Here is a 13,299-nt window from a genome sequence, read left to right on the forward strand (position 1 = left end):
GAAGGAAAGGAAATGAAGAAAGAACAAATAACAATGTTTACCACAACTGATTTACGGTTGCCTTAATGATATCATGTACAAAGGATAAGACAGGATAACTACCATGGACTAACAGCTAATTGGTACTCAGAAAAACAGAAAAATCAAATTTAAAGGCTGTAGCATCAACAACGTCTTACTAAGCTTTCTTATCCCACAGTCTTAAATCAGCACAACCAAATGGAAAAAGACAAACTGACAATTTGGAAACTGGCAATATGGAAACAGCAAGGACTTGCTACAACTTTTATGGAATGTAGGAATGCTGCTTAATATGCTTTAAAGGAGTTTGAAATTAACTGGCAAAAAGCAGTAAAGGAGTTCAAGCAGACAAGACTAGGCTATGCGGTGCAGAGCTCAATTCAACTCTAATCACCCAAATTAATGCAGATGTGTGAAATTACACTGGTTTCTGGCTGTGTACTTCATCATGTGCACTACCTACACAGAGGTCTTGATGCAATTACAGCACATACAAAAACATAGGTAAGATTAACATGACTTCATTTCTACTGAATTGTGAAGAGCTTTCCTACTCGCTGGTCACAGGACAAGTAATTGGTAGGCTCTGAGGACTAACACAACATTCATTTCATTGTGTCGTTGCACACAATGTTTGAACCTGAGCTTCAGCAGAACACTGACTTGGAGGCACAACCTCTAGAACTATAACCCAGAAACCTAAAGCTCTTGTTTGCAAAGGAGGTAGGAAATGGGGTAATATATGAGTAAGTTCTGCATAAACATATACAATAAAGACACACTGCAGATTGTCGAGCCAGCACTGAGCAGCACTGTGTGAAATGTAATACCTATACAACATTCCTCATAGCTGCAACAGTCCATGTATCAAAGCAATCTCCTCTGAGAAATTTAAAGGATTTGAACCAACAGTAACAGTGATGAAAAACCTGAGGCAAAACACATACAACACAGTAAGAGCTACAGTTTTCAGCACAAAAAACATTTTCAAAATTAAAGAGAAAACTGGTATTTTTCTTTTTATCACTTAAGTCACTGCAGTCAAAGATCTGAAAGAGAACATATTTATACCAAGACCAAAATATCCCACACTTCTGGATGCAGACTGTGTCTCTGCTTTTCCTTTTTTTTTTTTAAAGAAAAAAGTTTGGTCTAGCACTTCTAATGATAATCTTCTTTCACAACATCTAACACTAATATATCATCATTTCAAACTATGATTTTTTTTAAAAAAAACTTACTACTAGCAAATTCAAAGTGATTTTACACAGATGTCATCAAGTGAAGGCTGAAGAACAAGGAACTTAGTCCAGCCTTTCCCTCTGTCAGTCACTGCCTCTGCTCTCACAAAAGTTTTTTCTTAAACTAGGAAAAAATAAAAGGACAGGAAAATAACCCCTCACTCTTTAACCAAACTTCCATGAAATGCCTGCATTTAAAAGAAAACGTTGCAGCTATACCTTAACCCTCTCCCCATCCCCTGCTACTGCCTAACAAGACTAGCCACCTATTGAAACAGAAATTGAATTGACATTTTCAGAATAATTATCTCTAAAGTTAAGTATCAACAAGAGACTTGTAGATATCTTACAGACAGAAAGAAATAATAGACTAACAGCGTTTGGTTTTTTTTTTTGGTTTTACTAATTTCTCATGGAAAAAAGTTTTAGACCATCTTACAGACAGAAAGAAATAATAGACTAACAGCGTTTGGTTTTTTTTTTTTGGTTTTACTAATTTCTCATGAGAAACAGTTTTAGACCAGCATCAGATCGGACTACTGTACAACTTGCCAGACTACTGATCAACTTCTGATATAAAGGAGCATCTTACTTGTTTTTTAGATAATACTAGAAAGAAAGCAGCAGCAATGAAGAACACACACCTTTTTTCTAAAAATCAAGAAAGTCACCAAAATATGCAAGGACTTGCTTGGGACAAAGAAAGAGGTGAATAAAGAACTGTATTTCCCCTCACAACAAATGAAAAAGTAAAATGTTTCTGTGGCATTTTCTAGCCATGTCTCTTAAGCAGTGTCCGTAATGAAAAAATGGGGTACTGAAAAGAAAATCTTACTAAAAACTATTGTAGCAGTAGTTTTCAGTTTCAGCTTCTATTCTGCGTAGATACTAGCAGTTTGCTACAATATTAACAATTCAACATCCAGAGACCAACTTTTTCTAGGAGTTTGCCTCTGCACATATAAAATCACTGGGACAGTATCTGTACCTTGTTTTTCAACTTTGTTTCACCTGTAGTCCTTAGACAAAATTTAACAATGAGTCATTGTTTCTTACTATCACATGAGCAGGTCCCAGAGCTGTCCTACCTCAGGGACTTAATTGAGCAAAGCCTCCCTAGTGATGACGACCATCCAAACTTCTGCTAACTGATATGGGGGATGCCGGGATTTAGTTAAAGGTTTTACCATTCTCTGAGGATACAATCCTTTATCTGCAGTAATTGCCCTAAGGTGATTAAATTCTGGTATGCTAGATACTAACCCTCTTCTCTCATTGAAGGTGAAACTCAGGAACAAGACACTTAGGAGTTTCCCTTTAACAGTTCCTTCCCCTGAGTGTCAGCAACTTCCAATTCAAACAATGGTACAAGCAATAGTATGAGCGACTGCACTTTGAAAACACTCTCTGTGTTCATCAATACAACCTGTTGGTGAGGGTTCTGACACTGTTGCTCCCTGCAATCCATCCTCTGGTGTCAGTACCATCCACAGAGGGGACAGATTCAGCTTTTTGAAACAGGTTCTGTTTTCATAAACGTTCCGAAGGGACAAGGAAGAAGTGGAACAAACAAGAAGGAGTGAACAGGCAGTATTTCTTAGGACTGCTGTTCTGAAACTAAAGTATAAACCAGAGCAAATCAATATGCAGTTTGGGAAAAAACTGAATATATTTCAAATGAAAAAGGTTTTTTCAGTAGCTTTCAATCTTTATACACACACATTCCACACTGCATCATGACATACTGCAAGTCATTTTCCCAAATGCTTAAACTGCTGCGTGGTGTAATGCCTTCTCCCCTTTCTCATGGAGCATGGTGTTGCTGATGTGACCAAGAAAAGGTTAAGAGCATGCAGAACTCCTACTACACTGGAGTATCTGCCACCATCACCAGAAATTTAGAGCTTGTTGCCAGAGTTTAAGTTCATAGCAAGACATACAGCATAAAGAAGTTTCATACAGATTTCCAGTAGTTCATATGACATCTCTGTGATGTTGAAATGAATACCCTAACTGCCAGCTTAACATGAAAAAAAAAAAAAATCATAATTAGCTTAAGAGGTCTACCAGCTTTTCAGAGCTTGAAGACAAGTAATCTCTTATTTTACAGAAATGGTTTATCTTCCCCAAAGTGAAAAAAGAAATACAATCTAAAAAGCAAACATGTATATTTTCTATTAATAATCAGTGGAAGCTACCATTGCAAACCAAATAGTGAGAATATTTCACATGGTACTAAAATTTAAGTTTTAAAATAATTGCTGTATTAATGACAAAAAACCCCTGTCTGATAGCAAGACAGCCTACTTACATTAAATAAATGTACTTAAGCTCTGCAATAAAGATGTTAAAACACAAAGTCTGTGAGATAATAGTTTTAAGGTAGTCATAACACCCATGATCCACCTTTGCCTACAGGTTCTTTAATTTTCCCTGCATTGAGGCGTAGACTTATAAGCAACTCCTTCTCCAGCTAAAAAGCTTTTAAGTATTACCCGATGTAGTCTAGTCTAGCTAGCATCTATACTTTGACTAGCTGTTCTTGCAATGGGTAGAGCCCTTTAGTACAAAGTTAGCACCACTGACCTCCGCAAAATCAATCACCTGAACTGGCACTACTAATTACTGAGTTTCTGGTATCCTGTCTCTAGGGGCAGGATGCAAGGACCATTAAGTATTTCCTCAACCAAGGACTGGAATACTGTCACAATTACCTATCACTTACTGTCTAATGTGGTTAAATAAATATTATCTCACAGACAGCAATTCTGGTCACCTGCTCTTCAGAGTTCCCCTTACAGAAAAGGGGAGGCAAAGAGCATTATTTCTCGCGACTTTCTCTTCCTGTAAAAGCCAGGGTCATTGCCTTTCCTTAAGATGCTTTAACCAGAAATAGTTCAGTAAAAGTGGACACCATACCCACTATGCTGTGGACACTTGAGTTACAGAGATGGTTCGGGTACAACTTAACTAGCCTCTTGCCTGTGTATCTGTACCCTCTTTTGTCCTTCTTCCAAAAATGCCTGATTAAAACTGGAAAGTAACAGACAACCTCCACTATTTTCAGGCAGCTAGCATAAATTAAGACCTTCCTGTCTTTCCCTCACCCTCTCCAAACACAAAGACAGTCTCTCTGCGGGACAATGCAGAGCTGGAGCCTACTCTCTTCATTCAACTATTCTGGTGGAAGTCACACATACCTTAAAGATAATCAGAGAAACACTCGGCATAGAAGAGTTCATTCTCAGTTAACTATTCACCTGCATTTGTCAAATCTACCCTATTCCACTCTGCCACATTACGTCTTCCCCTTGCACTGGTCTTGTACAGCTGATGTCATCTAATCAGCTCTGTTTTGTGATCTAACTTGCTTTTTTTCCTACCTTCTTCACTGATGAATGAGCTTCCGAGAAACCAAATGCCGAAAGAAATTACAAACACTATCGAGACTGGAACAGGAAGCGTAGATGAAAACAAAAGGGCAAAGCCAGAATAGAATTGTTAATACAATGCATATAGAAATTCAGTATTTGCTAACACTAACTGTTGTGCTCCATTACTCAAAATCGAATTCCTGCATATTTAATTCCTCTTATGCATCACATGAGCCTTCTTCCCCCATCTGGCTCCAAGCAAATTATACGTATTACTTAGCAAAAAAAAAAATTAGTAAAACAAAACCAACATTATGTATTTAGAGGTGTTCCTGAATAAGAAACTTTACATTACATCCGCTGAACTTTGTCCAACTGCAAGGAAAAAGAGCAAATAAACCCAAAACTGAACAAAGACAGCTATACATAAGGCTGTACAAAAGGGTAGAGCATCATAAGGTCATGGAAATAGATGCATATGTGATGGATAAAGCAATAATGATCTCTCTTCAGCTCTGTTTGGAACACGTTCTCTGCCACGCAAACAAACCACAGAAATGATGACAAAGTTACTGTCAACAACTTGCACTAGCAACAGTATATACTGAGTACCATGTTCTCATATAGGATTTCTACATGAAGAAGTTTAGTTTCATCATGCTGACAAACTGACGTGTGAAGTCTATAAAAAGCACCTTACAGGATAAGCAGTCAAGAAACCTCTCTCACCTTCAGGCCTTGAGTCAAGTAGTCACATTTCCTAAGACGGAAAGCTACACAAGTTACATTGTAAAGGAACTGACTGAGCATTCAGATGCCTAGGTAAAGTCTAGGCTGATAATGGATCCAAGAGCATGTCTCACTGGTTGGCTAGGGCTGGCCAGTCACGGGATGAACTCTCTCTCTAATTAGAACCCCCCTCCTGTTCCAGGAGAAAGGGTTAAAAGAATGGATTAGAAGAAAGACAAAGTTTGTGAGATGTGTTAAGTTTGGGAAACTAATACAGTTTTAATAACAACAAAAAAATAGCATATACAGAACAACAAGTTATTAACAAGTTGATATGGAGTTAGAACTGGTGCAGTGAGGTGGAGGTGGGGGAAGGGGCAGGGATGCACGTAAACCATGGTGAAGGAAATGTGGTGAGATAGCTACCAGTCTATTAAAGCAGTGGCAGAAGCAGAAACTGCAGAGCCGGCGCAGCAGAGGCAAGAACATGTGATGTGGCAGCAGCTGTCTGGTTGCAGTGTAGAGCCAGCAAAATGATGGCAAGAGAACTCTTTCAGAAACAGCATCTGGGCCATGGGACAAAGCAGTCAATGTCAGCAGTTGCAGCAATTGGGACTGCAGCAGTGCGGGGCATACCTGGGCAGACCAGCAGTGAGGAGAGATTGTGGTAGGCGGAAGCTCCCAACAAAAATGATGGCAAGAGAACTCTTTCAGAAACAGCATCTGGGCCATGGGACAAAGCAGTCAATGTCAGCAGTTGCAGCAATTGGGACTGCAGCAGTGCGGGGCATACCTGGGCAGACCAGCAGTGAGGAGAGATTGTGGTAGGCGGCAGCTCCAAGCAGCAGGGAGAAAGGGCTCAGTGGCAGGTCCCAGTAGCAGGTGAAAAAAGGTGTGGTTTCTGTCTGCATGCTGTTTTTAAAGAAACACCAAGCCTGCCAAAAGCTTTACAGCCAATGACATGCGCTGACATACGTGGGAGGAATACACTAATTGCTGTTGATGTTTCCATCACAAAAAAATCAATTCTGTTTATCTTAAACCAGGACAGCACATAATTTATCACCACTGATTTCAAGTGCATTCATTACATTAAGTTACCTTATGAATCTTCTGTTTTAAGAACAGCATATGAATCTTCTGTTTTAAGAAGAGCAGGGAAGAATGTGCCAATTTGAGCAAAATAAATTTTAACATACCAATTAAAAAAAAATTACTTTCCGCAGTGTCTTTGAAAAGAATCCATGACAGTGATGTTTGGTTTTGTTTTTATTTGTTTGCTTGTTTTTAAAATAAACCAGAAGATCAATGAAGGCAAGCATTTGAATAGAGTCCATACAAAATGTGCAGAAGTAACAGACATTAAATACCAAACTCTTAAAATTGCAAGTTCACAAACTTCTTTAGGCAAATGCTAAGTAAAGGGTTTTTGGTTTTATTTTTAAAGGAATCTTAACAATTTAGTTTGATTAGATGTAAAAAGAAGATTTATCTTATCTACCCCCAAGAGTAAAAAGCAGAGGGAACAAAGATCTTATATGAAGTATTCAGGCTACCAAGCGTTATTTCTTGTCCTCAGCTGTTAAAAAACATGAACTCATTGAGTTTTTCTGATATGGGCAAACACCTCAAAGAGATACATGACATTTCCAGTCTTGCACACCGTCCTGGTTTAATATGAAACCAGTTTTACTGACATATGAAACAAACCAATTAAGGTATTCCTCCTCCTGCCCATCACATGCACCTCACTGGCTGTGGAGCTACTTGGCAGATGATTCTCTTTAAGAATCCGCGCGTGCTCCTGCCCTTGCTATTTGCGACCCTGCGACTGCAGCCACCCGTTGCTACCATGGTTGTTGCTACACTTTTCAACCGTTGTCTACTCTGTGGGCAGTGGGGCCTTCTGCTGAGGCGACTGGCTGTTGCTGACCAGCCATCCTGCTTGCTGCTGCTTCACATGGCGAGGCTCCTGGATGCACTGATATTGCTGGCGGCTGCTTGTACCACCATTTACACCAGTGAAGCCGTCCTGCTTGCCGCCACTGTGGTTACTGCTGTAACTCCTAGCTCCACCACCCGGACTGCCACTTGGCAGCCAACCTTGGTTCCGTGACTGTGAGCTCCACTGCCTGCTCCGGCTGCCTGGCCCAGTAAGAGCCAGCCCCGGCCCCAGGCCGTGCTAGAGACTACCTGCCATAGCCATTAACTGGTAGTTTGCCCACAGTTTAACCCTTGCTGCATCAGATCTCTCAACCTTGAATATATTTGTTGCTATCTAGTTGTTTTTTGTTGTATATAATATAGTTCTGTTGTTACTAATACAGTTTTAGTTTCCAGAACTCAGTTGAGGCCTTGACCACTTTGATCTTTTCCTTTTAACTCTCTCCTTATAACCCCTTTTCTCCTGGATCAGAGGAGGGGCCAATTCAGAGAGAGAATTTGTCCTGTGATTTGACCCTGCCTCAGCAAAACCAGTGATACAGACTATTATCTGCTGCCACTACTATAAACTTGCCCCAAAGCAAAGGTATCAAAACAACACTAATCATTTATGAACTTTCAAAACCATGTGAACCACACTGCAAGATCTTAAGAGCCACAAGTCACACCTCTTAAGAGAGCAAAGAAGTTTCAGGAATCCTTCACAGGCAGAGGTATTGGTGATTGCCCATGGATCTACTACTGTAGATTGCACCGTTGTGCAATGTAACCATCCTTCAACATGCAGCTGGGGGCATAGTCCAGAGGCAACACAATGTCTTCACCAGTAGCTCCTTGTAGATCACCAGCAAAAAGAGTATTAAATGGAATTTAATTAAAAAAACAACCAAACAAACCCCACAAAACACTTTAGGGAATGCATCTGGATAGGTCTGGTTCATACACTGCCTGTATCATGAAACACCACCCTGTCTTGGAGAATGTGAAAAGGTGACATCAGCTAAAATATTTGCCAACCAGCTAGGTTAGACAAAAACTGTGACCTGGATAAACTTAGAAGTTCCAAAGCCAACTAGAGACCATATGCACAATGAAAGATGTAACATTAACTCATAACTTCTTCCTTCAGTTGGAAAGGTTTCTAGACAAAAAAACCACTTAGTTTTTGATACATAGTTATCTGAACTCTTCCAAGAAGTGAAAAGATGCTTTTAGCTTGGGAATGAGACACCTCGACACGCTTTAGTATGCTTAATTCTGTGAGAAATCATTCCTGATAAAATGGCAACTTACTAACCAAAGGGAAGATTACTGCTAACAGAAACGCAGAGCTTGCTTTATCCACTATCTATTCAAAGTAAGTTCTACCAACAGTTTCCTTTACCATTCAGATACTTTTGCTGATCTGAGGATTCCTGTGCACTACCATGTAAGTATGTATCTACATATGTATTGCTTTAGGTATATGCTCACTCCTGCTACATACACACATTTTTATTAATATTATCTATTAAACTTCTACCAAAAAGAAGCCAGCACAAGGGAGTAATTCTGCAAATATGCTTGGGAAATCGGTTTTAACTCCCACTAAGATTTCTTGCAAGTAAGAACCTGAAGTCATGGCTTTCATTTAATATTTTCTTCCCTCCCGCAGAAGGTATGAATTTGTATAGTAAATTGAAGGCTGCTGACAAAGTCTTTACTTAAGTATCTTTGTGGTCCGCAGAATATTCAATCCATAAACTGAATTAAGCCCACTGAAATTACTATCATCTATTAACATCAGCTTTTAAGTGTGTAAAGAATGGTAAAAGTCTTTGGTGTAAGCAGCTGCTTTCTGCTTATTGCAAAAATGGGAGTACAATACCAGTCAGCTACTTTCCAGCTAAGCTGCACTGAGCATATCTCTTTTTGCCCACAAAGAAAGATTTTCTCAACTCTGCTATACCTTGTTCTGCAGGAAACAGAGGAAGAGCAAAGAGATGGGAAATCAGACTGTCAGTCAATTGTCACCAGTGTTTCACTTCCACAGACCCTCTTCTACCTGAAGCTTGACTTACATGTCATGTATAACTGCCCTACTTTACTGCTTAAGCTTTCAGAATACTAACTACGAATTTACTTGTATTGAAGCTTGCAACAGAATGCTTTCAAGAATGCTACACAAAGATGCTTTGCCTGACTTACAACAGAGTTTCTTAAGAGCACTGCTATAAAGTTTACGTGTCTACACTCAATTGCTGACCAGATTAACAATTATCTGTGATATTTTACCTTGAGCTACTTAAAAATGTTCCAGAGTAGTGATTTCAAGAAAACAAGAGGCTGGAGAGTGGACTTCACTGTAATTATTACACAGAAATCAAAACATCCAGCAACAAGATTACATAAGAATGTTTATGCTAGTCTACAGTTTCCATCATGCTTGGTTCTAGTACTGATTTATAGCTTCAGAAGTGTTAAAATAAGCAAGGGAAGTGCTAACATTACAGCCACTTATTCAACCACGAAAATACACGAGATGCACTTTTCTACCTGTACCAAAACAGAACTTCAGGCTCAATAGCTGCAGCAATGTAAAGTTTTCTGCTCATCTAACAGACAGATAAACAGATGCAACACTGGAAAGGAGTGAGAAGCATGGCAAATTGGCCAGTCTTTTCACACATTTCGAAGTAATTCACCTTCATAGCCAGTCACAGAAAGTAAAGAACAGCTAGAATTCTTTACAACAATGCTGAACAGCGCATAAAATGGAAGGTTTACGACCAGTCCCTTCTCCAGCACTCCAACTGCTGAGAATACTACAAGCTTTCCACATTTCAAAGTCATGGTGTTTCATAACATGGTATAGTAAAATGATGCAGTAAAATGCATCGGTATCCATTGGGCTGCTTCTCTTAACTTCCTGAAGTAATCATGGCAGCTCCCCTACATCAGGCTATATTTAATCGTTACAAAGACTGACACTCCAGAATGACAGCCACAGTTTACACCAGACAAAGTGAATTGAATGGCTTTACTGCACTTGCAAAGTGTCAAATATGTAAAGTGTCAGTATCACCAATGCCACTGTCTAGGTTGTCACTGTATTTCCTTCATCTCTTCTACCAATTCTTGAGAGTTTTACGCTTGCTATTTATTTCCAGCAGCAATTCTCAACTGCTTTCTTCACTTGTTCTACTTCCCTCCCTAATATTCTGAATGGAACAGGACCACTAGAAGGTTTGTAAACATCCCTACTTCCGTTCTGCAGAATTCATATTTCCCTATTTGAAGGCTAAATATAGCAACACTTCCCAAGTTACAGTGAGCAATCTGCCTGCAGTTGCAGCTTGCTAAAGCAGCTCCTGTCTAAGTAAAAACCATCTAGAGTTCTGGAAACTTAAAAAGGAAAACAAAAGGGGGGGCAAGTAACTTAAACAACAGAGAGAAGTCATTTAAAAATACTCCATTAAGTATCACATTCCTGCAATAATTACTTTAATAATGGAACTAGGCAAGACAGAAGGTTGCATTATTTAAAATGGAAAGCTTTCACCCTTCACTTACAAAAACAGTTTCCTGATAATACATAACAAACAGGAAAACAAGCTTTCCAAGATCTGTATGTGAATTAGGCTATGGGGTTAATGATTGATAAAAGGCTAGGAAAAAAAGGTTTTAGCATTTTAAAACTTTTTAAAGCTTTAATATGAAGAACAAAGTCTCACTCACAAGCAAGTAGGAAGTTTTGAGTACTATGCATCCTCCCGATATTTACTTTTAATTAAGTTGATGGGAACTGTATGATGTTTATGTCTTTTGAATTGCTACGACTTTTAAATAACTTTGATTACTGGTATTTATTGGCAGTCACCATTCCATACAAAGTAGTTTTCCTACCTATCTCTGGCAAGGTGACTTATTTCGGGTAGTAAGAAAATTCACACACAATATGTCAGACTTGTCCCTGATAAGTTCATGCTTCTTGGAGGTCTTACAGTTCAGAAAACTAGACTTGCCTCACACAACTGTATTTGTTTGTGTTTCTCTTCTCACCTGAGGGGCTTTTTTTTTAAGTAACAGCGAATATTTTGCCCCTTACTAGAAGAAACTTCAAATTAATTCACTAATTGTGACAGTATCAACTTTATTGGAAGTAGAAATCTTCAATAATTATGTATTAGAGCCTGCAAATTGAAAATTTATTGTCTTTATAGGGCATTCCTTTCTATAACAGGAAGCTTGACATAACAAAAGTTAAAGTTTCTTCATTTTTACTGTTCGTTGACTTCCTTGTGATTTGCACCTAGTTGCCTAAACACTCTCTTCCGCTCCTTCCGATTCCATCACACAGTGTGCTACCCAAGCCTAATGGCCAGCATGTGCTGACTGGTCAGCAGGCAATTATGTCCTTCTTGCATTTCTTCATTTGAGGAAATAGTTTAGATTTTTCTCTATCCAACTGGAAGTTTCCACAAAACATAGTTTTCTTTATATCACTCTGACTGACAGAGCCAGCTAACTGGTTCAACAGGCTGTGATCAGAAAGGGGGGCAGAAAGACAGATGGATAGACGAACAGCACAGTCACAACCACCTCTTAGAAGACTAAAACCAATTTTTATTTGCAAGTTTATTTTCACTTCTTAAACCTTCACCACTCATCATATTTCTAGTTTCAGAAACCTAAACTTTCTAGTACAGGAGAGACTTTTTGAACCTAGCACTGTTCTAGATAGAGAACTTCATTCCATTCCTGCAAACTGGCTGTCATTCTGCATGGATGCAGGCAAGTTCTAAGCAGGCTCTTCCAAACATCCTAGAAAACTAGCATTCAATACTAGCGGATGCATTTTTAAATTTGTTTTTAAATTAGAGAAACAGATGGAAAACCATACTTTCACTTCAGAAAACAAATACACAGTTAACACTTTCAATTATACTGCTCTGACAGCTCCAAAGGAAGAAGAATCATGAAGTACTCTATACCAAAAACTGAAATTGACAGCCCACTTCTACACCTTTAGATTTATGCAACACATACTATGCATGTGTGCCTTGCCCTCTACAGCTTTATTTTAACATTCTAATCTAATGTGTCAGCTTTTGACACTTCAGACACTTTTTTGCCTTCAAAAGACTAACAGTATTCTGTTGGATGCTGATCTGGTTTTAATACTACTTAAGCTTTATTATGCAGGGTGTATACAAGACCATTACAATTCTTAGCTGAAGCAATGTGAATGTAATAAGCAGATTAAGCACCTGTAAGTAAGCACAGCCAGTCTCCCTATGGTCTGCTTTCTAATCACAAAGTTTTGGCACCAAGTTCAAATTTAAACCAGTTTTAGCAAACAAAATATAAGAGACTGCATAGCCAAGAATAACTGAAATGAGCATGTGCTTACCTTGACTCTCCAGGACTGTTTCTTATGCTTTCTTCATCACTGTGCCCATTCATTGTAAATATTAAGATGTTTAAAGGTAAATAAAAGTCCACTCAGGTTTCAAGGTGGATAACAAGAATCTTATTCTTGGTAATCTGTATGTTTTCTAGGTGATATGTTTGCTCTAGCGTTCTCTGCGTGTATTCAAGATTCCTCCCAAAATACCTAAAACAGTAAATGAAAACATTGACACAATTTGAAAGTAAGTTCGCAATTTAAAAACTACCAAAAATAACTTGGTCTTTCACCAACACTGAAAGGGCGCATCATATTTGATGCCATATTTTTAACTGAATAACAGCTTTTAGTGTGTTACTTGTTCATGGTGGATCATTTTCTCATGATCTTCTTGTCTGAAAAAAATTAAAATCTTTCCTGTTGTCTGTGAAAACCAGAAAAAAAATTCTTCTCAAAGGATAACAGCTATCTTTACTAGTGCATGAAAGGAAAGACCTGTCTAGCTTTTTGTTCCACTGCAGTTGGGTCCCAGCATAGAGGCCATTACACTTCTTTATGCAACTTTTCATTAATGGTGCTGTAATAATGGCAATTTCTGCTG

The 13,299-nt window shown here is 38.7% G+C and overlaps 1 protein-coding gene across 1 annotated transcript in view; it reads right to left on the reverse strand.

Annotated features, from left to right (window-relative positions):
- Positions 1–12,907, reverse strand: part of CHD1 (chromodomain helicase DNA binding protein 1) — a 37,956-nt gene extending 25,049 nt beyond the window's left edge. Inside the window, exon 1 of the mRNA XM_010137866.1 lies at positions 12,702–12,907. Within this exon, the coding sequence (XP_010136168.1) occupies positions 12,702–12,754 (53 nt within the window). The 5' untranslated portion in view covers positions 12,755–12,907. The remainder of the gene's footprint in view (positions 1–12,701) is intronic.
- Positions 12,908–13,299: the final 392 nt, after the last annotated feature.

Source organism: Buceros rhinoceros, unplaced genomic scaffold (assembly GCF_000710305.1).
Source record: "Buceros rhinoceros silvestris isolate BGI_N320 unplaced genomic scaffold, ASM71030v1 scaffold386, whole genome shotgun sequence".
Classification (NCBI taxonomy): Eukaryota; Metazoa; Chordata; class Aves; order Bucerotiformes; family Bucerotidae; genus Buceros; species Buceros rhinoceros.